The 27,484-nt window shown below is 40.3% G+C and overlaps 1 protein-coding gene across 2 annotated transcripts in view; it reads right to left on the reverse strand.

Annotated features, from left to right (window-relative positions):
- vwa8 (von Willebrand factor A domain containing 8) overlaps positions 1 to 27,484 on the reverse strand; it is a 201,987-nt gene that overhangs the window by 131,221 nt on the left and 43,282 nt on the right. For both annotated transcript variants that reach the window (XM_042065280.1, XM_042065290.1), the window contains exons 9-15: positions 22,617 to 22,721; positions 18,540 to 18,668; positions 18,011 to 18,145; positions 17,724 to 17,801; positions 13,558 to 13,718; positions 11,944 to 12,057; positions 1,602 to 1,770 (exon numbers count right to left, since the gene is read on the reverse strand). In XM_042065280.1, coding sequence (XP_041921214.1) covers positions 1,602 to 1,770; positions 11,944 to 12,057; positions 13,558 to 13,718; positions 17,724 to 17,801; positions 18,011 to 18,145; positions 18,540 to 18,668; positions 22,617 to 22,721 — 891 coding nt within the window. The remainder of the gene's footprint in view (positions 1 to 1,601; positions 1,771 to 11,943; positions 12,058 to 13,557; positions 13,719 to 17,723; positions 17,802 to 18,010; positions 18,146 to 18,539; positions 18,669 to 22,616; positions 22,722 to 27,484) is intronic.

The raw sequence follows: 27,484 nt of genomic DNA on the forward strand, positions 1-27,484 counted from the left end.
TCGGAACTGAAGAGCTGTGGACGGCACGGCAGGGCATGCCCAATGAAAATAAATTAACGCGACGCAACACAACAACACAAACCCCGCTTCTCTCGCGTCAGTCACTGAAATTAACAAAACACAGAACTCACTTCTCTTAAAATAAGTGATAAACACAGAAAAAGTCGGCATGCATTGTTTCGGTCCCCGTGCACAGGGATTATTTATCATATTATTAAATCACATATGATTATTTGTGAAATTGTGCAAACAGGTGCAACACATTTGAAAAGGAAGGACTGGTAGCATGAAAGCTCACGGGAAAGATTGATTTAAGAACGTTATCACAGTGTGTGGCTGTGGCGCAAAGCAGCTCGGGCGGAAGACAGTGACAACTGGCAGGGGAGGGTCATGTCTTTTTTAACAATTCTGGTCGGAGGGTCATTGAACAATTTCTAGCAGGCAAGGGAGGGTCATGCAACTTTTGACTGAAGCACTCAAAATTCCTCTGGTGGCCCCTTCAATAAATAACGAACAGTCCCTAGATTGCTGCTGGGCTATATGTCTTGGTTCATGTCTGTTAACAACTCATTGCCGTCAAGCGCGTATCTCGCGGTTGCATCCATTACAAACAAACATGCAATGTGAACGTGTGGGATTGGGGAGAGCACTAAATGCTCTACTGAATAAGCACAAAGTCAAACCTTTAAATGAAAAACACTCTTTAATAATAAAAAAAATGAAACGCTAATGAAGTAAACTTGTGACCATCAAAAATCGTTTATCGCCTGTAACTCCATGATAACAGGACGTAACAGGAAGGCATTTGGCTGAGCAACAGAGGTTAATGTGCTCTATATTTTGTCCAAATGATGTCTGTCTATCATTGTTGCACTCGGAGAAAACCAGAATGTTTAATTTGTCCTGCGTTTCCTCTACGGCTGCAAACGGGATTCACTCGCAGTTAACCAAATATTTCTTTATTAGGGAAGGGCAGGCATATTTCTGGCTATTAAATTATTTCTAAACCAGTCTGCTAAAGTCTGTAGTGAAGTCTGTGTAGAGTTTTCCAGGCTCCATTTCTTTTTACGAGACACCCTGCTCACTTGAGACATCTGCTGGTTGTTTGGGTTGTTGCAGCGGCGTTGCAGTGTCACTGGAAAAATACAAATTAAAGTCGTGTGATACCGCGTGATCCCGCACGCGGACCGCGAGGGAAGCTGGCCAAATCGAAGCATTGCCCACTTTATGTGAATACTGGAAGGACATTTAGTCTGGGTGATATGTGAAAAAACGCATGAAATGTATAAAAACATGAAACTTGGTATACTGGTACAGTTTGGCTCCCTGAACACTTTTAGAAGTAGAGCCATTACAAAAACGCCTTGTGGCGGCCATTTTACTTTCCACCATAACCCAATTATGTATTTTGCACCAATATGTTCAGGTGAATAGTTAATGAGGAACTGATTCTAAATAAAGACTCTTGGATCCTTGAATCCTTGATATCTTTGTTCTTACATGGGTCTCATATATTACATGTGAAAACGGAACATGTTTTTGGAAGACTATGTCTAAACAATTGTGTGCTTGGATAGATGGAGGTGTGTCTTGACGCTCACCATGGCCTGGATAATAGCGGTCTCCTCAGCTTTTCCTAACTGGCTGACTGTGTGGAAGAGGAACATTGTAAGTATCTCAGGGCCCAGCCACTGCTTGGTACTGCTGCCTGGCACTGGGGGCTCAGCCAAGGCCACCACACGGAAAGATGGATGCACAGAAAACACAGACCTATAAAACAGAACAACGTGTTTTCATAGCACTTTTCTTGGCTTTGAAATGGTTAAAGGAACAAAAAATATATACCATCAATATTTTCAAAACATTATATCTTTCAATGTTCTGGAAATAATTAAAATAGGATCCATTTCATTCAAATATTTTCTGCTTGCAACATTTGTGTACAGCTTACAGTATATGTCTCTGAATATCAGTATTGAGCAGCCTAAAGGATTTCTGTGGTTTTTATACAGGTATATACTAGTCTATACCTTATTAAACGTTTACATTAAACTTATTAAACGTTTACATTACTTTTGCTTTGTGGGTCAGATATCTCAGTGTTTTTTTAATTATTTATTATTTGTTACTTAAGAACGCCATGGGTGCCGGGTCATGCCTATGTCTGTTGTGTTTGATAATAACAAACCAATCAAATCAGCAGGAAGTCATGTGGATTTTGGCCCAAAAAGAAGTTGGACTATAGAACATGCTAGAACATGTGCTACAATTTGAAGAACTAGATGTACCGCATAGTGGTACAAAATATGACCGCCGCTCAGTCCTGTACATCCATTCCGCGAAAATAAATCATATTAATGAATTTGTCTCCATCTTCTACTCCATCCCCCACTCTTGAAACTTTTGTGTATGCTTGTTTGGAATGTGTGTTTGCGGGCCGCACACAAAGTAGCCTAATGGCGCTGCAAAGGTGAATAGATTTGTAGCACTTGCCAAAAAATTTGTAGCATTGTTATAAAACCTTTAAAATCTCTAAACAATCACAAGTAGGGCAGTTCATCACAGTCCATCCAACTGGAATTGGACTGATGAAAGGTACACCTGTAGGCTACATTGTATTTGGGAAAAGCAGAAGGTAGCAGCATAATGTATTTATTTATTTATTATTATTAAACAAAACAATCCCTGTCAGTTCCATCCAGTTTTCAACAGCTATCAAGAAGAGAGGTCATGTCATGGATTTTTGTGAATGTTTCTTCTTCTACATATGCATATGCATAAGTTTAGTCATCTAGTTCATATGATATTCAGCTTTATTGTCAATGCACAAATTAAATACCAGTAGTCTAAAACAAAATGCCGTTTTACCCAGTGGTGCAAATAACTGACATGTCCAAAAGGGCCTTCATGAAATGCGTTGCTAGACTGTTCATACACATTTTAACGGGCCAAGTTGAAGAGCTACTGTCCGTTATTGTTTGTGCAAATAATATGCTGATTCATGTTGCCTTGCATTTTGCAACTATGAGGTCCATGGTTAGTCTGGCTTTCGCCAGACCAAGCTCCATCTTTTAAGAAATCAAAAAGGAATCACCGGCAGATCAGGCTGAGTTCACCCAGCCTAGTCCATGGTAGGCGCCAGATAGAAATATTGTTTAATTTTGCAATTGAGATATCCACGCACTGGCGCCGCCCCTGCGACGTGTTCGCCCCCAGTTTCAGAGCTATTCTAAATGCAAAAATGCAGGGGGTTATGACAAAACTGTGACTGTTAACAAACTATAAGCTATATAAGGTAGGCCCTATGCTAGGCCTATTACACAACATAAATTGTCACTAGGCTATGCTGGCGACCCAAATAAAATCTCCTTTGGGAACCAATGGCTTTACAGTATCTAGCGGACTTAAGCTGCCACCTCTTGGCGAAAAGTTAATAGTTTTGCATTTCAGTAGTAATACATTTCACGCAGCTGTGTGAATCACGGAAAGCGACACTTCTAAATGGAACCCAACCCACTGTACAGTAGCTCAAGGTCTGTGGCTAAAGCAGCCATAATGAAAGCGGTTGGATACTTCACACACACGTGTTTTTTAATTGCATAGACTACAACTACCAAGCTGGAATCAAAGCACATCGACTCCCCTCTCACACCCTAAACACGCACTTCGAACAAACAAAAAGCATCTCAGTCTCACGGTATAGCCATAAGCAAAACTGTATCTGACCGGTGTAACGTTGGTACTAAATAATCCATCGCAAAGAATGATTTTTGTAGCACGTGCAACAAATATGTGTAGGTACAGCCCTGCCCTAGATACATCTCTCAACGTGCGCTCTAAAACATTTGGTTTACATGGAGATGTAGATCATCACAGGTGCGTTAATAAATCTACATTGCGGTGAGTTGACACAAATTATTCACTTTGACGAATTTATGTAGTTTCAGTCCTAGTTACTTTACTTTGAACCATGCTCTTCCTTACTTGAATCACCTTTGAAAATAGAGGATTGAAGTATATGGGTGTTTGAGAATGAACGTTGACTCAGATGCTTTTTGAGACTTTGAGCAGAAATGTCCCAGCGCGGTGTTTAGGATGCATCATAGACAGGTTATTTTTCAGGTAGCCTATATATTTTCCATTAGAAAACCATCACGTAGCGAACGTGTTGTGGCTAACTCACTTAGCTCCTGTTAGTAGCCTAGGTTATGGTCATAAGCAAATGAGATGACAGTCGAAAGATGCAATTAGTGCATATCAATTTGCTTGGTAGCCTATAACCGCATTTATGGTTTTCTACAAATACATCAATAATCAAATTGGCAGTGGCGGACCGTGCGTTCAGTGGTTAGGCCTTCAATGATGCCTATTTTTTGACAAAAAATAATAATAGGGGGGCGTTCCGGGGGGATACCCACGAAGATTTTTTTTTGCATTTCAGCGTTAAAATGTGCAATTTCCCAGCATTTCACGGTGGGAGGAAAAAGTTTTCTCTTTCTCACGCTTTCTCATGTGTAGCACTCTAGAATCTTCGTTAGACAAACAATTAATGTTCCGAGCTAAATTCCGCATTGCTTAGATCTTTATTAGGCGAATAGCACCCGGATCATCCTTATCAGCAGCAAAGTGACAAGGCTAGGCATTATTTATCACCCATATTCATTACAATCTGCTGCCTACTGTCCGGTGAAGACGTGCAATTTAGTCCATGTCATATTGAAAGTGAACACCAAGTGGGCTCAAGTATATGGGTTTGTGCAGACTATTTTTAAATATTTAGGCTATCGGTTGCCTAACTTATGTAACACTGCCACGTCTACAATGATGTGTTCATTTAATAGTTTAATCTGACATCAGCAAACTTGCTTCAGACTGTTTGTAGGGCTCTCCTACTTAGCTGTAGCTTTAACGTTAACGTTAGTGCAACTGTTTTAGGTTGTGCTGCTGCTCTGATTAATCAAAAGCTAATGTGGAACTACAGTAGGCTATCCTACAGTGTTTGCCAAACGTATTTATGAAAAAGCGTCTTAACAGAAAATGATAAGAAAATGTCTCAGCACACCACCATGATATTAAATATAAAAGTCAGAAAATGTATTGCCCTATGCTACTGCTTGTTGCCTATTTCATGATGTCTGATGGCCACGCCATTGATTTCACCAATAATGTCCACAAAACACAGATATATAAATAGCCAGACTAACTAGCAGGGCAGAAAAACCAAGGCAAATGACAATTTTCACATACAGTAGATGCCGATCCAGACAGCTTAACCAAAGCCACATCAACTCACACAACTTCAAGATAGCATACAATCTAGTAGTAACCAAGCACTGCGGTTTGCAAGCAGCACAAAAACACTTTTTTATTTTATTTAGAAAAGGGCCAGCTTACAAGCATGTATTAAGTCTACGTTTTCAAATAACATGAAACAAGACTTACCAATTCCTGCATACTGACCAGCTACAGGCAGAGCTAGCTGACATTATGTGCATCTTGCTAACATGTAGTCCAGTTGACACTGTAACTTTGATGAAGGCTTATCAATACATTTTTTTTAAACAAAAAACGGTCAATATACTGTCCATAGCTATAACCATAGCCATGTCAGTGTGACATGTACTTTTCCAGTGAATGTCAGTCTGACTGACCGTACATGCTCACGAAGTTCCTCAAGTCAAATAGATAGTCTAGCGACTAGCATCAAAATTCGTGATGAACGGTTCCGGGTATTCTTTTCGAACATTGCAGGCCCAACTGCAGTCAGACCTGCCTTCCTCGCCATAATAGGTCGATTTGATTGGCTAATCAATCAGATGTAGCCATCAATCAATCCAAATCCACACATATGATTTCTAATGGTTGCTTAGGTACCGAAAACGCAGTGATTCCTTGTGAAGGCCTGATGTGGGCCTTAACAAGACATGCGATTGGATAAAAATGTATTGCACGCCCTCACTATTTGTTCACACAATCTGTCAATCAAATATAGCGGACAGTGGTAGGATATGGTAGTAGCCTAGTCAAGAACGATCGGGAAGGAGAAGAAGAAGCGAATAATAAATGGTAAAGTAAAATGTTATTAAAGACACTATTATTTTTCATTCGTTTGAAAAAAGTTAGGCCTTGAAGGCCCGCCACTGCAAATTGGCCTCCATCACTCAACCAATGCTAACGGTAACATCATTTTACCTACTCTAGGCTATTGATATAACTTAAGATTAACGTAGCCTACCTGCAGTAAAAACCAAGCATGTCCGATAAACATTCTCAGATTTATTTCGGCTTCAAGAAGAAATGGGAATTACATGTCATGCAGAAATCATCCTACCCTTATTAGACGTTCTCTGCGGTAAACTACAGTCTTGTCCTTGTAGGAAGCGTAGTGTCATTCCAACCCACTTTAGATTAACTTCCAACAAAATTACGTCTCACTGCAACGATGCGCCATCTGGTGGACAAACGACTATGTGACGCCAATACTGGAAATGCAGGCAAATTATTATGATGAATATTTGGTTTTCCTTTAATCCTACTGAATTTGTAATTATGTATCGGACGTTCTAATTGCCGATACTGATTGTATGTGCGTGCCTGTGTGTGTGTATATGTGTGCACCACCATCTACAGGCCAATGAGTGTACAGTCACTAAATGTATACAACTTAATTTTTTTAGACCCCCCCCCCCCCCATGGATGAAATTCTACGAAACTTGGCATACCCCCAGAGAATGTCAGGTTAATCATACACATAAAATTTGGTGCAGTTCTGAACATCTTAAAAGACAAGTTCGCTATTTTACACTTAAAGCCCTGTTTTCAGATAGTTTATGATTAAATAGAACGTTTAAGATTGAAATTTGGACACATGCTGCTGTCCTGAGAATTTTCAGTTTCTGTGGTAGCACCCCCACCCATCTCCACAACGCTGCATAGGTGCACTGGAACAATCTTTCTAAAACGCATTAAACTTTAGTTTACAAAGACGTGAAACTCAAGCGCTGGAGGTCAAGCGCTGGACTGACCAATCGGAAGCCAGGCTACAGGACGCCCTTAGCAACATTGACTGGGAGATGTTCAAGACGAACTCTGCTGACATAAATGAGTTTACGGAAGTATCATTGAGTTACATCAATATGCTAACGGATTCCATCATCCCAACTGTAAAGATCCGAAGCTTCCCTAACCAGAAGCCATGGGTGGATAGAGAAGTGAGAACGGCATTAAAGACACACACCATGACTTATAATGCTGGGCTTATTTCAGGGGATATGACGGATTACAAAGCAGCATCTTATAGTTTATGTAGAGCTATTAAAGATGCTAAGCGGCGCTATAGAGACAAAGTTGAAGCTGATTTCTTGGAGGGTGAAACTAGCACGAGTGTGGAAAAGACTCCGAACCATCACTGGCTTTGAAAGAAAGTCCCCTCCTATGATGAATGTGAGTAAAGCCCTCCCTGATGAACTTAATGCTTTTTATGCTCGCTTTGACATGAAAAACACAGACTATCTTGCACTAGCTGCAGCATGTGAAGCAAATGAGGATGCACCTTTCTGTGTCTCTGAGGTCGATACGAGCAATGCCTTTAGGAGGGTTAATTGTAGAAAAGCTGCTGGACCGGATGGAATTTCTAACAGGGTTTTGAAATCCTGCGCTGCTCAGTTAGCTCCTGTGTTCACTTATATCTTAAACACATCATTGGCTCAAGAGACAGTTCCTAATTGCCTCAAGCAGTCTGTTATTGTTCCAGTACCGAAAAACAAAAGTCCATCATGTCTGAATGACTACCGCCCAGTAGCCCTGACGTCTACAGTGATGAAGTGTTTTGAGAAGCTTGTGAAAAACATTATCTGCTCATCCCTCCCTGCCTCCTTCGACCCCCTCCAATTTGCTTACAGAGCCAACAGGTCTACAGAGGATGCCATCTCAAACCTCATGCACACCACCTTAACTCACCTGGAGGAGGGGAATGGGAATTATGTGAGGATGCTGTTCATTGACTTTAGTTCAGCATTCAACACAATAGTACCTCTCACCTTGGTCACAAAGATGAAGGCCTTAGGACTGAACACCACCCTGTGTCACTGGATATTTGACTTCCTCACCAACCACAAGTTGGTGACCACAGTAACCACAGGTTACTCTATACAACCACAGGTGGCAGTGTGGTGACTCTATATAAAACATATTGATGTCAATGGGGCATTTTGCCCATGTTCAGGGTGGAAAATAAAAAAGAAAGATTTGCATAAGACAAGTCAAATTGGTGTTTTCAAAAAGAAGGGATCATGGAGAATAAGGAAAAACATATTTAAAAAATCTTTGTATATTCCCACAAGGTGTTTGGGTGCTCTGAAAATGATAACCAAAATTATTTTTCAGACTTGTGAGGTCTGCTGTTCAGACCCTGAAGGGAATTATTTTCTGTTCATTGCTTTTTGTGAGAGTGTTTCTACTTATCTCAGTAAGGAAAATAAATCAAGAGCCTATGTTGAGTACAAATATGTCTTCTGAAGGCTTAAACAGAGCCCAGCCAAAAACTCCAATAACATTTGTATCAACTTTGAGGGACAGCTATGACCATGCAGGATTATCCAGACCAAACGTGACGATTTTGCTACATACTATTCCTATTTATGTACCAGCATGCAAAATTTGAGCCTCCTACATGGTTTAGTTCTTGCGCTGTGGGCTTGTGAACTTTGACCCCCCCCCCCCCCCCGTAAAACTGGCTGTATCTTGGAAAGTATTGATCTTACATAAGAGTAATTTTACAGTGTGTCTCCTGTGTAACATAGGTACACCTGGTAATTTTTTCAGAATTTTTTGAGACCTAAGTGCGTGGGCCCTGGTTGAACTGACGTGGAATGACCCTGGACTGTTAACACTCAATATGTTCTGAAGAAGTCCAGACTCTACTTCCTTCGTCAGCTAAGGAAATTCAAAGTTTCTAAATCCATCATGAAGGCCTTCTACACTTCAGCGGTTGAGAGTGTTCTAACTGGTAGCATCATCACCTGGTATGGGAACTCCACAGTTAGAGATTGTAGTACTCTGCAGAGAGTAGTGCGCTCAGCTGAACGTACTATAAGAACTCAACTCCCTGCTCTACAAGATACCTATTCCAGTAGAGTACTCCTAAGAGCCCAAAAGATTCTGAAGGACTCTTCTTATCCTAACAATGGATTATTCCTACCGCTGAAATCAAGAAGATGCCTATGTAGTCACAAAGCCAGAACTGAGAGACTCAGGAGAAGTTTTTATCCCCAGGCCATCCGAACTCTGAACTCACACTATACTGACTTTGCACACATTCACTCCTCAGCACTCATGACCCCTCCCCCCCCCCCCCCCCACCCCCCACCCCCCACACACACACACACACACACACACATGACTTTTAGCACTTTTACATCCCTCTCCCTATGCTACAGACCTTTTAGTTATTTTCTTATTTCATCACACGTCAAAACACACACACACGCATCTGACTTTCTCCAACTTTTGCACATCTCCATAGAACTTTTTATTTATTATTTTTGATTTCTCCTCCATCTATCTACCCATGTCCTTGATTGCCTAGCCTTTCTGCACCCCCCCCCCCCAACACACACACTTACATCCTCACTGTCATCACCTCACATACATACAGCACACTGCTAGCTACAGTAAGCCTCCTCTACATACTTGCTGCACACTGCCCCCGCTCCCTACATACACAGCACATTGTCTTCAGGATCTTCTCCAACACACATCCTCTACATACTTACAGAACACTGCCCCCAGTTCACTGATATGCTCACACAAAAATCGCTGCAAAAGATGCTTTCCAACAGGTGTTTTACCATTTGTTGTAAAACTGTGGAGCTATTTTTCCAAACGCCTCACACCCGTACATTCTTCCGTTGAGAGCTTGAATAATAGACACTCAAGCCCAGTTGGTGGCGATAATGCACCTTACACCGTACACTTGTCAATTACAAGCAAACCACTGGCATTTCATTGAATACACAGACGTAGCAGAAGATCGCTGTCTTGAAGTATTTTGCAACAGACAGCTAAAAATGGGGCGATTTTGTGCAGTTCCGAAATGCGGGAAAATTTGTGGCAAAAAAGTGGTCACAGACTTCCTTTCAACGATCCAGAAAGGCTAAAGTTGTGGCTGGAGTTGCTGGGGTTGGATGTGAGCACACCTGTTGAGGATCTGCAGAAAGCTGAAGCATTTTACTGAACTTCGCTGGAGGTCGAAACAAATCGCCCAAAAAGCTCTTTCGTCTGAGAAATTACCTCCTGGGGCGACAGAGTTGGAAGAACTTGTAAAGTTGACATTTTGTAACGTAACGTTTGTAACAGGCGGAAAATGAACTTATTTGTTATGTCCATAACCCGTCATGTTCACATCATAAGCCTAACACTAACCCTAGCCTACATGAATAATTTGGCTACATGATTTTGTACGTTTACTATTTTTTTGGCTGTGGAACTTTCATGATGAAAACGTAATGATTCACATAGGCTATATTTCACATCGTGCAAGTTCCAAGACATTTTAGCATTAGCCATGGACGTGACAATACGATACCGCAACTGCACATTTAATACAAGTCAATGGAGTTGGACAAAAACTACGATAAAACCTGTTGGAAAGAATCTTTTGCAGCGATTTTTGTGTGAGCATATCAGTGAACACCCTTGACCACTCGGTGAGTTTCGCGTCTTTGTAAACGAAAGTTTAATGCGTTTTAGAAAGATTGTTCCAGTGCACCTATGCAGCGTTGTGGAGGTGAGGGGGGTGCTACCACAGAAACCGAAAATTCTCAGGACAGCAGCATGTGTCCAAATTTCAATGTTAAACGTTCTATTTAATCATAAACTATCTGAAAACAGGGCTTTAAATGTAAAATACCGAACTTGTCCTTTAACTGAAGAGAGGGGCAATTAAAGCAGAATGATATTGCATTTTCATTTTTTACCGGGGGGGGTGCAAATCACAAATGAGTGATTATGGGCTAGGTTGATGTGGGCCCTGGAGACCAACATACCATAAAAATGTCTTCATCCTCGGTGCCACGGTTCAGGTAGTTATTTAGGAAAAAACTGCATTTTTTGGGTTTCGTGGGGCCCAGCGCGGGGGGGGGGGGGGGGATTGGCCCCCGGGGACCAAACAAATTTTTTCCGTAAAAGTCTAGTGGGGCTACATACCCACCAAATTTCATGTTCCCCGGTGGTTCGGTGTTCCGGGTATCGTTAACCAAAAATTCAGGAAGTAGATGACGGGGAAAAAAAAAAAAACTTTGACAATCCCTGTATGACCGCTTCGCTAGCGGCGGTCATAATAAGCAATGAGATCAATGATCAAATAAGATGATGCTAAGGTTATATGAGTGTTAAATGAATCAATCACATATAAATGCTGGCTCGCATTGGCTGTGGTGCCCTTTTGGCTAGTAACATACAATCTTGCCCATGTTAGAGCTATTTAAACTTCAACACCACTTGTCATGTATTGAAAGTGGTGTGATTTGCACTACCTCATGCAGTTCATTTTCTATTAATTTCCACTCATTTAGAGCCTGTTTTGCAATTGAGTTCCATAGATTTGCCCTGTCAATTGCCCAATGTGGTGTCTAGAATGATTATGTAGCCAAAACAGACCACGCTTGGTTTGACAAGGCTTGGTTTGGTGTGCATAGAAATAAAAATTATTTCTAAGAATAGAATACATATTGTCTTGTAACATAGTTAATTCAAGGTAATTGGTAGTGTGGTTAGTATGAAAAGTCTACATATTGTCTTGTAACATAGTTAATTCAAGGTAATTGGTAGTGTGGTTAGTATGAAAAGTCTATCTTATGGTTCTGTAGATATATTCAAATCAATGAAGGCAACTACACAGAGTTGTGTGAGGCCAGCTGCAGCTACTAATTGCTAATGGCAAACCTCTTTTGCAGTTCTTCATCAGACAGCTGCAGCTCCTGCTTCATAGCCTGGTACCTGTCCCACCTGAGCAAACGGGTGCCATCATACAGTGCCAACTCTCGATCATGAAGCAGTCTAGACGGTGGTGGTAGCGGGGTGAGTGTGTGTGTGTGTGTGTGTGTGGGGGGTGTGTGGGGGGTGGGGGGGGGGGGGGGGTTGTAAAGGGAGAGAAAACGATGAGATTATTTTTGACAGTGCATATCCACATTTCCTTACATTACCATACCTGTTAACATTTAGGTTTCAAAACATGGGAGTTTTTTTAGACAGTCCGTCAATAAACCACATAACAGTGTTTTATGCAAATAAAAAAAAACTGTGTATTGAGTTTATTAAACATTAGGTTATTGTGTCACAAAAAAAAACAACTAAATTCCAAGTGATTACAGTTATCAAGATATTTCACCTCACTATTTAGATAATTATCGTGCATAAGCCCTGCCTAAAATTGCTACATTTTAAAGGAACACGCCATCGATTTATGAAATTCAGTTATTCACCATCTCCCCTAGAGTTAGATAAGTGAGCAAAAACATTTTGCAATTTTACTGATGACATGCTATCCGGCAACAAGAGATTCCATTCACTATGCTAAGCTAATCTAGCGGGGGCACTGCCGAACTAAGACTATGCATGCATGGAGACAAAAATGCTTTTGCTCACTTATTTAACTCTGGGGGAGACGGTGAATAACCAAAATTCATAAAACGGTGGTGTGTTCCTTTAAGTCTGAAAATGATCTAAATTATAAATGATTATACATTATGCAATGGAAAACAACAACTTATTCAGAGAATTACTCACTGAGAATTACTTTTAATTTCATTGTAATAAACTGCTAATGTACGATGGCCGACGGGCTTATGTTGGAAGGCTGTTTTCATTTATTTCATGAACTGCACTAACATATCACTTTCACACATTAAATGGTACATTCTTTGTCTCCCTCTAAGTTTCATTTCTATTACTGAAGTACTGTAGTTGAATTGCACTTTTTGTCTATTCCAAGATATTGTAGCCTTGTGTTCAATTACCACTACTACTGTAATTACTCGTGTTGTTGCCTTTTGCAACCTGTAAGTAGCAGTATAAGATAAAGAATAGTGCAGTTCAACTACTTTAGTAAGAGAAAACGAAACTGAGGGAGACAAAGAAAGTAGCATGTAATGCGCAAAAGTGATATGTTAGTACAGTTCATGAAACAAATGAATAGTTTGATGACAGCCTTCCAACATATATTTTGCTTCACATGTCCAACATGTCCATCTAACTCATTGGCTCTGGGTTTTGTGTTGTGGTGTGTTGTGAATTTGCAGCACGTTTCTGAAATGTGTTGTGAATTTGCAGCGTGTTTTCTAAATGCTGAGCATGTGTTGTCAAATTGATGAAGATGTTTTTAAGTTGGTTGTGTTTTGCCTACTTTGAAGTGTTTTGGCGATTTGCAAGTGTTGTCATACATTGCATGTTGTTTGCATCCGTCGTCTACCATACTCAAGAGTCACAGTGTTGCTTATTATTAGCTAACAATCTTACCCTTAACCTGAAAGGGAAATAGTTTCTGGAATCTTAACTGACCTGGAGAGAACGGCCAGTGTGCCTAGGTTGACCCTGTGAATGCCATCTAGTACCACCAATTTGCCCTCCTGAGCTGCATTAACTAGAGGGGAAGCCCTCCAAGCTGTGTCCCCATTGGGCAATGTGTAACGTTGCTGAAGTAGGTCCCGAGCAGTCATGTCCTGAGCAAGGTATATCAGACAGACACACACACACACACAAAGTTGTTATCATTAGAAATGTTTGAAAAAAAAAAGTTGATTCATAAGAAATGTTTAGTAATCCCCAGGTAACCTATTATTACAGTGCAAGAAAATGCACTGTACTGTTCTTTCTAGGCTTCTTATTATGACAGTGCATGAAAACGCACTGTACTGTTATCACTAGGCTTCTTATTATTATAATTACAGTGCATGAAAATGCACTGTACTGTTCTTCCTAGGCTTCTTCTTATTCCGCTGACCACTTTTTGTTTGCACTATTTAAGTATAAGTATATAAGTATACTCTTTTGATCCCGTGAGGGAAATTTGGTCTCTGCATTTATCCCAATCCGTGAATTAGTGAAACACACTCAGCACACAGTGAAGCACACACTAATCCCGACGCAGTGAGCTGCCTGCAACAACAGCGGCGCTCGGGGAGCAGTGAGAGATTAGGTGCCTTGCTCAAGGGCACTTCAGCCGTGCCTACTGGTCGGGGTTCGAACCGGCAACCCTCCGGCTACAAGTCCGAAGCACTAACCAGTAGGCCACGGCTGCCCCGCAACTTGACCCGTTTAACTTAGAAACTTCATTTAAACTTTGTAACATAAGTCTTCTAGAGGACATGGATGCTATGTATTTTTAATTTTTGTAAACTTTATACTTTTTGAGATATTAACAAAATAATAAGTTGACTTTCTATTGGGCATTATGACATCATAAAGGGCCATTACGTAAGGGATAACGGCCGCCGAGGTGTCCTGTTACACGGAATTAATGGACGAGGGCGAGAGGCAAAGTATGTCGTTTTGGACAAAAGCGTATCCATAATCATAACCATAAACATAACGTACTAAATTGACGGTTGAGTAGTACGTTCTTAAAGGATCAGTATGTAGGAAAAAATGGAAAATAAACTGTAACCATTCCAAAAATTATCACCATATGTTGTCAGAGAGTAAGGAAACACAATGAATTGAAGTAATGGCTTATTTGACAACATTACCCGTAAAACCGTATTTAACGTATCATGGCTTGGTCAGCTATCTGCACCTCACCATCTCACCACAGGGGTCCCCCAGGGCTCAGTGCTGGGCCCCCTTCTCTTTGCTATCTACACCACCTCCTTGGGACAGATTATCCGTTCGCATGGCTTCTCATACCACTGCTATGCAGACGACACACAGCTCTATCTGTCCTTTCCACCTGATGACCCCTTGGTTTCAGCACGGATCTCGGATTGCCTCTCAGACATAGCTACATGGATGAAGGCACACCACCTCCAGCTGAACCTCTCAAAGACTGAACTGCTGGTCCTCCCAGCTAAACCTACCATACACCACGACATCAACATCAAATTTCACTCCCTGTCTGTTTCACCTACCAGGACTGCAAGAAATCTAGGAGTTGTTCTCGACAACCAACTAAACTTCTCAGATCATGTTGCCTCAGTTGCCCGGTCATGCCGTTTCGCACTCTACAGCATACGGAAAATCAGGACTTACTTGACTCAAGATGCTACCCAACTTCTGGTTCAGGCAATAGTCATCTCACGACTCGACTACTGCAATGCCCTCCTGACAGGTCTCCCAGCCTGTGCAGTGAAACCACTTCAGATGATCCAGAACATGGCGGCGCGCCTGGTCTACAACCAACCCAAAAGGGCACATGTTACCCCGCTGCTCATCCAGCTACACTGGCTACCTATGGCGGCCCGCATCAAATTCAAGGCTCTAACGCTTGCCTACAAAGTAGTCTCCGGTTCTGCTCCCACCTACTTGAATGCCCTCATACAGACAAACTCTACCTCCAGACCGCTGCGCTCCTCAGACGAACGACGTCTAGCTCTACCACCAGTACGCTCAGGCCAATCCAAACTTTTCTCATCTGTTGTTCCTCGTTGGTGGAACACACTGCCAGTTCCTACAAGGGCAGGGACATCCCTCTCGATTTTCAAAAAACTCCTGAAGACCCAGCTCTTTAGAGAACATCTCCTCTAATAGCAACACTTACAACAAGTCTTGCTGATCCTAGCACTCACCAGCCGTCTTAAACTGACACGTAACTGTTAAAAACAGCACTCACTGATGCACTTATTTTTACTGTACTCTAATGTTTTTTAAATTGTCCTAAAATTGTTGAGAATTGCTCTAAAACTTAAACTGTTTACCATGTTGTTATTCGCTTTGGCTAAAAAAGCGTCAGCCAAATATAATGTAATGTAATGTAAAAACCCATGAAAAAAATTAGTCACGGGGCGGAATCTCTTGGAATTTTCGTTTATGTTTTGAACGATTAATTCTAGAATAGCGTATTAATAATGGGCTGGCATGTCCTCCTATTTGTGTTGCCAAATTAGCAAAGACCAACTGTCAACTTGCTGTCAGTTGTAGCCTAGTCATGAACGCCTACAAGAGGCAGACAAATTTCCAAAATTAAAACAAGAAACAAATTAAGTGGACATCGGAGGAGCTTCTTGAGATGGCAACGTCTTCATCAAACGAAGAATATCAAGTCTGACGCAGAGTTGGCCATATTTCTCCACGACAGGTAGCCTAGGCTAAACTTCATCTGCATCGCTAACTTCAGCTAAATACGTTGGTTAGAAAGGTATTTTTTGTTTTCACTGTTTCCGTAATGTGTAGCTGGGTCATGGTTGAAGAAACGTTAAAGCAGCTGCAGGTCAACTAACGTTGGCTAAATCTTCATTAACGTTACATCTGGCAACCCAAAAGAGGCTCGCGTCTGGTAGTCTAGAGAATGTTCACCAGTGTTTTGATTTTGGCCTACAGAACGTTCAGTAACAATCCAAATCGCTCCTTTAACTCTAACTGCCACGGAATTCTAGAATACTGTACCCCCTCATTGCCAGAACAACATTCTAAATCCCCGATGTTATGCACCCAAACAGATCCGGAGGGGACACAGATGGAGGTGCACCAGTTGATGTAGAAACTGACAGTGTCTGTGTAGTCATGAATGTTGTCTGTGAACTCACACATTCATGTCTGTGGACTCTAGGCTGCCCTACAGACTTGCTAGAGCATCATCAGTCCATATATTGACAGTTCTGATTGAGACTGATTAGCTTTCAGGCGTTTGATGTATGTGGGCTTTAACAGGATTGCTAGGCGGTCAGATCTGGCAAAGTGGGGTTTGGGTTCAGCTGCATTTCTGATGTTATTGTTGCAATAATCGAGAGTATTTCCTCTGGTTTGGAAAGTGGTTTTCTGAAGATTGCAGTGATTAAAATCTCCCACGAAATTACAAGCACCATCAGGATACTAGTTTTTGTGCTCATTTATCATGCTATGCAGTTCTTTAAGTGCAGCCTCCTCCTTAGCAGAAAGAGGGATGTACACATGTAAATCTATTGGTAATTGAATATGTCAATACATAAACACATACATCATTATATGTGTCAATCTATTGATAAATAAATATGTCAATATATGTGTCAATATGTTTTTCATTCCTTGTGTCAATTCTATATGTCTTTTAAATGTGTGTGTACATTCTATGTGTCTTTCAATATATGTGTCCATCTATTGGCCAATAAATACTGTCAATCTGTCTTGCATTACATGTGCCAATCTATCATTCAATAACTGAATCAATAATTAAAAATACATCAATATATTTCTCAATTTATTCACTTCAATTTCAAAATTGAAGAATAAATTGAAATTTAGATTGAAGAATAGTGAATGAATTTATTTAATTATTGACATATTTATTGACCAATGGATTGACACATAGAAGAAAAGATAAATTCACACGTATAATTAAAGATATGTCACAAAAACATCCTCCATAGAAAAGTGATGCTGAATTAAATTATTCTTTCTTATATTTTTACTATTTACATACAATTTGGCGACCTTCAAGAAATGATCTTGCAACCCCCTAGCTGAGAACCATTGCTCTATAATGTCATATTATTGACATTAATTATTTTGACTATAATGAAGTAGCACACAAATACCTGATACAGCATCATAGGCTCGATGGTATACCCCAGCATCTCAGCAAACTCACGAACAAAAACAGATTTGCCACACCCCTGTGCAGTGAAAAGCAAAAAAGGAGAGAGCCAACCAAATACAAAATATGAATAGTCGTTTCATAAACATAATTGCCTGAAGAGTAAAATAACAGAAGATTGGAAAACAGACTAAGATTAATATTTTTTTCGTTCTCATCTACGAATAGCTACGAATAGCTACAATAGCGAGTGATGACCCTTATAGGCCTGATATTTACAAAGTATACCTTGGCTCCAATAAGACAAATGTCTTTGACAAAATGAGACTGCATCATCTCTGCAAGCAAGTGAGAATGAGTGGGTGTCCTGATGAAGCCAAGGCTCCTATGGGGTGGACGGGGTGGGCGACTTCCACATGGCACCTGAGAGGAGGGGGGATGATTAGAGGCAGACAAAGCAGAGAAAAGTAAAACAAAACACTATGAAGATATATGAAGGTATATGGCACAGGCTTTAATAATCAAAATCCATCTTTAGTCACATTCATTTAGGCAGACAAATAAGATATATTTTAATCCAACTCATGGACATTATTTAATCCAAGCCATGGACATAATCCTGCTCTTTGAAGCCTAATGTACAGTAACTTCAACCAAAAACTTTTCCTCACAAACTCAATGACTCAACACTTTCCTGGTACGTAGACATTAGTGACATTAAGTCAATGTTGCATTTCATAATTTGTAGATGCATAAGATAATTTGTAACAAGGAATCCTTACTACAAATATTTACAATAGCCTCAATTATCTCTCACCTGAAAAGTGATGTTATCACCTGCAGCATGGATGGTAACAGCCACTTGAGCTGTAATCTTTGAACTGACCGATTCCACGTTGACCACCTCAGAAACATGGCACTCAGGAGACTCAAAAAGCTCAAATCGCTAAAAAAAGGACAATAGTTTCAGATATAAAATGACTATTCTAGTCCTCCAAACAATGCTGCCGTATAAAAAGTGTGGACTGACAGATAAGGCTGCTGTAAAACTGCTTCTTGGTCAACTAAAATGTAATATAAAATACCTAATTCAAGAGTCTCAAACAGGTGTGGCATGTTGAATGTTGGATATAAATTGAATGTTGAATATAGATTTAAATGGGAACAACTTGTATCTTGTCTCTAGAATTGATAGTTAGGGGTAATACCATACATTAAGTCTGCAGTTATACACTGGTAATTTCAATGCTGGTTCTTGACTATCTGAATTCAGTTGTGTTGCATTGAGTCTAGTGGTTTTGTTCGTTTGCAGTCCCAGTGTTGGGAATGCAACCTGACCTTATCAAGACATAGCAACCATCCCATAGCTGTCAATAATGAATACTACACATATTCCAAACCATAATAAAACAATTTGAATTGTCAGTCATTCTTTGATAACAACATGGGTAAACATTTTACTATATTATAAAGCCTACACACCTACATCTCTGGAAAAGCGATGCTGCCATATACAGTACCCTCCAGAATTATTGGCACCTTTGGTAAATTGACTAAAAACAGGTATAAAAGGGAAGCAAGTTTATTCTGAGAAAAAGGAAAATATTAAAGTTGTAAAGAAATAAATATTTTTAACAAAAACACATAGCTCACAATTATTGGCACCCCTAGAAAAATCTTATACAAAACCTAACAGAAGTATTTTCCTATCTAATTTAAACTTATTTAAGTTAATCAGAGTGTCTGTGAACTTTCAGAAGTAGTTCATGACTTTCTTTTTCACTAAGGTATGAAAATAAAGTGACAGAGGCTAAATCCTCTAGTCATTTTTCAACATTGGAAAGACAAGAGAATACACTAAATTTAAATAAAAAGGAAGTGTGTTGATATTTGTAAGTCAGGGAACTTTCTTGAAAATGCCTATATTTACAGTTAAAACAATGATTAAAAGGTTCTAATCAACTGGAATTTGACAAACATGCTTGGACAAAGACCCATGGTTATCCTGCCCCCACGTACAGTATGGAGTATGGTAAGATGGCAAAAAAGTATGGCAAAAAATTCCATAAGAACCACTGTTGGAGAGTTACAGAAAAAGGTATTATCTTGGGGTCACCAAGTCCTCCAAAAAATCTTCAAAAGTGACCTCACTGCTAATAGATTATGTAGAGGGCATGCCAGGTAAAAGCCTGCCCAGTCATTTAATTGCCAATGTAAACTGCAGGAGTTACTGAATGGTACAGTGACTTTGTCTGGAAGTGTGGTATATTGTCAGATGAAATGAAAATTGCGCTCTTTGGCTAGAAACACTTTAGGTGTGTTTGGCGTACAAAGAAAAATGACTATACTGAAAAGAACCACATGCCTAATGAGAATTATGGTGGAGGGGCTGTGCTGGGGATGTTTTTATTCCCAAAGGCCTTGGGAACATAATTAAGTTGCTTGGTATCATGAACACCAAGAAAAACCTGAACATTGTCAAAGGAAATCAGTCAATCTCTGCCAAGACACAAAAAGTTAGTCATTTGGATCATTAATCAGGTCAATGAACCAAAACAAACGTCCAGATCAAAACAAATATGGTTTACTGAACACAAAATCAAGCTTTGGCCATTGATATCTCAGTCCTCTGATCTAACTCCATAGAAAAAGAGTTGGGTGAGTCAAAGAGGAGAATGTACAAGTGTGGACCTAGGAATCTGGACGATCTGGGGAGATTTCGTAAAGACGAATGGTCTTAAATCCCTTGCTTTGTATTCTCCAACTTTAAGGGGTGTCATAGGAGAAAATTATAAGCTGTTTTATTGGCAAAGGGAGGCTTAAGAAAGTATTACAAGCAGGGGTGCCAATAATTGAGTAATGATATTTTCCTTTTTCTCAAAATACATTTGCTTCCCTTCAAGGTTGGATTTTTCCTAATTTTTTCATTGTGAGATTACAATAAATCACCAACAGATTATTTTTTATACTGTTTTTTTAGTCAACTTTAGCAGAGTTGCCAATAATTCTGGAGGGTACTGTAGAGAGAGATAATATTTGGCTAACTGTTTATTGTGAAGGATCTAGAAAAGGATCATATGACCTTTATAGGGTGTTGCAACCAAATGGTCATGACAGTCTGGCTGATACCTGTTGATATAACTGCCTGACACTGTTATATCATCTTTTATGGAGACAAATCATGAAATGGGTTGTTCAAAGGAAAAAAAACATAAGGTTATGTATATAACTTCGGTTCCCTGAAGAACAACATGAGATGATAACCAATGGGAATCCACCTTTAGGTGACGTCACTGACCTGAAATCTTCTTCAATCACCTGTCTTGTGGGGTGATATTTGTATGCTGAGTTTATAAAAGGCACTGTCTGCGAATTCTTACTCTGTCAACATTGTGAAGTGGCCGATACGGCCAGAATCAGGATTCAATGGCTCAACCATGGCCAACCCTACGTTCTCTTACAGTTGAGTTCTAAGCACACTGATATGCGCAGAAGAGTTCTCGCATGCGAGAGGTTGAAAGCTCACCGAAAAAAAACAAGGGTTCACTGGCCTGTTCTTCTTCTTCAGTGAGTTTTTCTTGGCAGTTTGCAAACGGAGTGCATTACCACCACAATCTGCTGGAATTAGGTGTAATGGCAAGTGTACCCTTTAGCCTCGTTCTGGCCACCGGGTGAATAAGGTGAATTCCTTCCCTTGGTGGCCTTTATTTGCAATTATGCCTACATTTTTTCAATGTTTGTGGAAATCATTAATTGTTGGGGCTCTTCTGCTCTCCCTTCAGGACTACGGTACTTCATCACTTACGGTACACCCTGGACACAATCTTTTCCAACTCCTCCCCTCTGGTAGAACATCGTACACCAAAGCCTGGCTGGATGGCTAGCTATTTTGCATGTTAACTCTAGAGCAGAGGTTCCCAAACTGTGAGGCGCGCCTCCCCTGGGGGGCGCCAAATAATTTGAGGGGAGGCGCGGAAGGTTGATTCAAAAAAGAAGGAAAAGCGTTTATTTCATGTTAGAACTATCTATGTTTTTTTTTTTTCAATGATTATGTAATTTTCAACATTATAAAATCCAAATAAATAACAGGAGAGATGTATACTAAATCTTTGGGATAGTGGAAAGTATTATTGATCCCTATCCTGAGTGAGAATGTATTGTGCCAAACTTCATAACGTAATTTAGCAACAGTGCCGCCAGCCGAGCTAGCTGCAAGTTACCAGTGAACGGTAACTTGCAGCTTGGAGCTCGAGCTCCAAGCGGATTTGTACACACAGCCTTACAGCACTGTTTACAGCTCTTTGAGTCACGGTAAAATGTATTTTTTGGTATATAGCTAATTTAGATAAACTTATGGTGTGGGTGCTTGCGTTTCTTTAGGAACGCCGCCTTGATTTGTATAGAAATGAATATTAAGTGACAGATACAAGTAAGAGGTTGGACATACGTGACGGTAATATGTGACGTTCCGATAGCTAACTTAAAATGGACAGATTTGTCACATTTTATCGCTGCACGGCCCGAGCCTGATATGGGCAACAAAGCCAAACGTCAAAAATATGATGAAAACTCATTGCATTGCATAGCATAGTATAGCACCAATTTAAGTGGCTTAACTGAAGTTGAGGTGTCACTGTTTTCAGAGGGGAGGCCCACATTGATGGAGTTTGGGAACCCATGCTCTAGAGGATATCTGGACGGGAACAGCTTCTTTGCACTTGCTTTCAGCCTCATGAATAGCTGCAGGCATCCATCTATTATGCCATACACCTGCCATACACCACATCTGTGAATACCCACCCCTTATCAATTTATAGCTGCTTAATTATAGAACAGGTCTGCTTGTCTGAGTTGACAGGTGTTTGTGTGCATATGAGTGTGCAGTGCACCTTACATGGAGTAATCCCTCCACAGCCGTGCGCCCCTCTTTGCCAAGTATGATGTGATAGGGATACAATCTCTGGATGAGCTGTGGTGGGGATAGCATGGAGAAAAGATTCTGGAAAGACACAATTCTAAATCAAACTACCAGAAACACACATTCAAGTATTATTATTAACAACAACAAACTATTATTATAGTAACACTGTATTTGTGTAGCATATTTCATTTATATGATGCAGCTCAAAATTCTTTGACAAAAGAGAAAGAATTTAAAAGTAGTAATAACATTCAGGGAGAAACATAAAACAACAGTCCTTGTTATATATATTATATATAGTCCTAGAAATAGGGCAGAATAGTAGCCTGGAAGCCAGCCGAACGTAGCCCTGTCCACAACATTTGATTAGATTAGATTCAATTAAATTCAACTTGTCATTGTGCAGAATACAAGTACAGAGACAGCGGAATGCAGTTTGCGTCTAACCAGAAATGCAAAAAAGCAGAAAAGTGCAATGTGATACACACAGTATAGGCATGTGGTACATAAACAGTATAAGATATATAGTGCAGTGTAGACAATAGTATACAGTTAAGAAGGTGGAATGGTTTACAATAATATAAATTAACCATAAATATGTGCAGTGTATTAACAGTAACCTTATAAGAGCAGAATAGATATGGATATGCACTGCACTATGAATAATGTATGAACAACATGTACAGATATGTGCAGTGTAGTAGCAGTAACATTATAAGAGTAGTAAAACTACCTGTGTGTGTATGTGTTTGTGTGTGTGTGTGTGTGTGTGTGTGTGTGTGTGTGTGTGTGTGGCATGTGTTTGTGTCTTTACAGTGGGCATCGCTTTCAAATGACCACTTCATTCGCGCATTACACGGCGTGAAGCTGCGTGAAGCTTTAGTACCACTTTCAGCCACTGTGCGTCGCTCTACCACTGTACATCGCTCTGCCTGCGGTCCCTTCTGAAAAAGCAGGATCTACCATTAAACATAATTGTTGCCGAGAGTAATCCCAGCCTACGAATTCAATAACAAAATAAATCATGCATAATTAAACATTACCTCGATTTAGGCTACTTGGGTATGGCTTAAGGCTTGACTACACGGTGGTAACGAAAATCGAAATCGAAATTTGCTGTCTACATTATTGTCAGTGTTGGGGTTAACGCAACTACGCAAATCAAAACAGTGGTGTGATAATTGAGCCAGTAGAGAAATAACTGTTCAGAATTAATCTGTAGCCTTGGGTAGGCTTCTGCAGAAAACAATGTTGTTGCCGATTTAATACTATCTGGCGACATTTTTAACAGGCTACGCAATAGAGGCTTAGACAACTATGACCCACGTTTTGGTTTCGTAAATTAATTTGCCCTACTTCTTGACTGCAATATAGTCAATTGACTGCTTGACATGTCATTTTTATTTTTCTGTACAATAAACAAATACATCTGCTTTATGCCGCAGAATTACATTCATATTTGGAACTTACATAGTCCAATGCATCGTTCCACTACGTTAGTGTTTCCCAAAACCACAGTAGCAACGAACGTTCGCAACCACTATCATAAAGTTGTGTAGTTACAACTACACCTCTCGACCTGTGGTAGAATGCTAGAAGCATAGTTCCAGGGATCTTCATGTCAAAGACGTCACTGACGCCAGTTATTTGTTTGCAAATTAATAATTATAAATATATTTAGGTTTCTAATTGATATTTACACTTCTAACCACCATACATCCATATTTTTTAAAATGCCCAAGGCAGAAAATACATAAATTAAAAGTCAATTTGCAGCCATGTGCACCTAAGTAAAAGTCATACACTTGCAGATAATAATAAGGTGGTGCGCACTTTTTGACAAGTCAGCTGAGAATATGTAGCCTTTGATTTTCATGGGGGGGGGGGGGGGGGTCCTTGTTAGTTTACGCAAACCAAGCCAAGAAGGCTGATTCTGATTTTGATAATATGATCTGCACAAAAGATAAACTTAGGTAAACAACGATGTCAATATTGTTGTCAACGTCTTAACCCAGATTCGAACTCTTGGACAGGGGACTGGTAACTGCTGTGCAACGGCGGCTGTCATCTGCCGGCCTTAACACAATGCGCCACAGAAGTATGTGCAGATGCCCGTTCACGTGCTACTAAACGTCATTAACCACCTTAGTCCAGACTACTGAAGTTTGGAAACCATCATGGTCCAAACTTACAGTACTATGTAAGTACGACAGTTTTGGGAAACAGTCGTAACTTACATGTTGGTTAGTTGAACGATGCATCCTGTTAGTAAAAAGCTAACCTCCGTAGTTGTACGGGAAACGCCCCCCAGATCAGCTTGTAGGCCATTAGCAATCTGTTTATTTTATTTTATGAAGCCTATACAGTATATCACATGCCACATTCTCACTTTCAATAGACAGATGCAATAGCCATTGGCCAAGTATTGAGTATAAAGCAATTAAGATAGTACCCTATACAAAAAGTACTTCATACTATCATAAAAATTTGTTAAAACGAATAGCATTTTGCAACTTGACAAAACACTGGATTAAATATCGTAGGCACAGGAGAAAACTTGTACATCCATTGGCCCGTGGGGAGATCACATGCCAGTTGCCTCTCCCTTCAGTATGACTTGTTCGGCTGTGAGCTTGTTTCACCAAAAAAAAAAAACTATTGCAGATACTGTATCAATGCGTCTTTGTTCATGGGTTTGGCCTCACAGCAGAGGCTTAGACAACTATGACCCACGTTTTGGTTTCATAATTTGCCCTACTTATTGACTGCAATGTAGTCAATTGACTGCTTGACAGGTTATTTTTATTTTTCTGTACAATACACAAATACATCTGCTTTATGCCGCAGAATTATGCACTTGGATAGCCTATAGAACGGGCACATTTTGGAGATGCAAGAATCTGTAGGCTATTTGTGGCTGGTTACCAGCAAACAATGTTTAATGCATTAACTCAAGACGTCAAACATTTTCTAAACAATACAAACAGAAAGGATGCAGCAGGCAGCAAATGTAGAAGAGTCATTTCCAGTGGAAGAACAAAATGCTGAATGAAGCCCAAATTTATGAAGGCATATCTGGCAAGTTGTTATTTTTTGAAGACGTAAATGGTTGGGCTATAGGCCTAGTTTACAAGAAGGAGACATAAAGCGTGAGCATGCCACACTATCCACAGCTGTGGTAGCGGGGATAGGAGGATTACTGTTAGCGCAGGATTTATATAAAATTCTACAACAGAAGGCCTGCCTCGAATGCAAGCTTGTGGTTTGCGCAGCCTACAGTAAGTAGGTCTAGTGAGTTAGGAGTCCTCTAGACTTCTTTTCAGCTATCTCAGAGGTGGAAAGTTGCGTTCATTGGGGGCAGGGCCGGGTTAACAATTCATAGACCCTTGGGAACAAATGTCTGATGGTCCCCCCTACCCCCCAGCCAACGTGAATCGGGCGGTCAGTTAATAGGCCTATCGTGAAGATTTGTATTGCCATTTAAGGCACGAGCGCATCTGTGAGGCCAAGCCTCACCAAGTAGCCCGTTTGTTTACAACTAACATTACATTTAATTAAACTGCTTATAGGCTATGCCGAAATAGTTTCAACATTTTGAATATCAGTGTCAGGAGAATTAGGTGATTCCCTACTCTTTGAGTCAACTAATATGTTACGCGAATCAATTAACTATTGTAGGCTACCATTAATTAATAATGTAGGCAACACCCAGGTAACATGTTGTCCAGGCTATCTGAAACAAGGGGTTGCCTCTCATCTACAACAACTGGTTACGTTGGGCTGCTACAGTCGTCAGTGCACTGTGCACAGTAGGCCTATGCTACTCTTTGTGGTTGATCAACTAAAAATAAAAGATGTATTTGGTGATGACGTTATTGTAGGCCTAGTAGACCTAAATTCTGAGAAATTAAATGGTACGAGAAACGATCTACATAGCACACCAGACCGCGATGTCTTCAAGGGTTGAATGAAGGGAGTTTGCAAAAATGAGTGTATTTTTCAAGTCAATAAACATTCTTAATTTTCGAATGTCTTTGTCAGGGAACATCTGACTTTTAAAAACCATAGGCCTGGTAGTCGCTCAGACAAGGAGTTATAAGATAAAGGCAATACCATTTGTGTCACCTAATGCAGTTCAGTGAATTAGCAAGATACCATCAGAAGGCAACAATCATAAAGCACAGTGCGCGCGCGCGCGCTCTCTCCCCTGCGCATAAAGCTGTCTGCGTGTTGTAGGCTAGATTTGCGTGAGTTCTTTCTATCTGCTTACTTTTGTGAGTTGCGACCACCTAGGCTATGTTATAGACGTTCTATGAGGTACCAGTGTTTAGCTGTGTCACAAAACAATAAGCTTTGTCAGACTACTTTTAAAATGATATTCAGGGCTATATACATTTTAAACATTCGGGGCTGAAGACCCGACAAAGCCTTGCGTTAATTCTTCAGGTGGGAAGTGTCAGGAATTTTCATACGAGAGACGCTCTCATTGGTGGTTAGTATATGAAGTAGGGAATTGACAGCAACATATCCAATCACATTATGAGAGATGCTGAATTTAACATAAACTGCGATGTTTGATTTTAAATTAATGTAAATTTAGCCGGGACTGTAAGCTGTCACACGTGGGTGCTCGATGTTTTCAGTGGGTGCCCGAGAGACGGAGCATCCACGGTATCGGCGCCTATGACAAGCGTATCTCGCGGTTGCATCCATTACAAACAAACATGCAATGTGAACGTCTGGGATTGGGAAGAGCACTAAATGCTCTACTGAATAAGCACAAAGTCAAACCTTTAAATAAAAAACACTCTTTAATAATCAAAAAAATAAACCGCTAATGA

The sequence above is a fragment of the Alosa sapidissima genome, chromosome 2 (genome assembly GCF_018492685.1).
Source record: "Alosa sapidissima isolate fAloSap1 chromosome 2, fAloSap1.pri, whole genome shotgun sequence".
Classification (NCBI taxonomy): Eukaryota; Metazoa; Chordata; class Actinopteri; order Clupeiformes; family Clupeidae; genus Alosa; species Alosa sapidissima.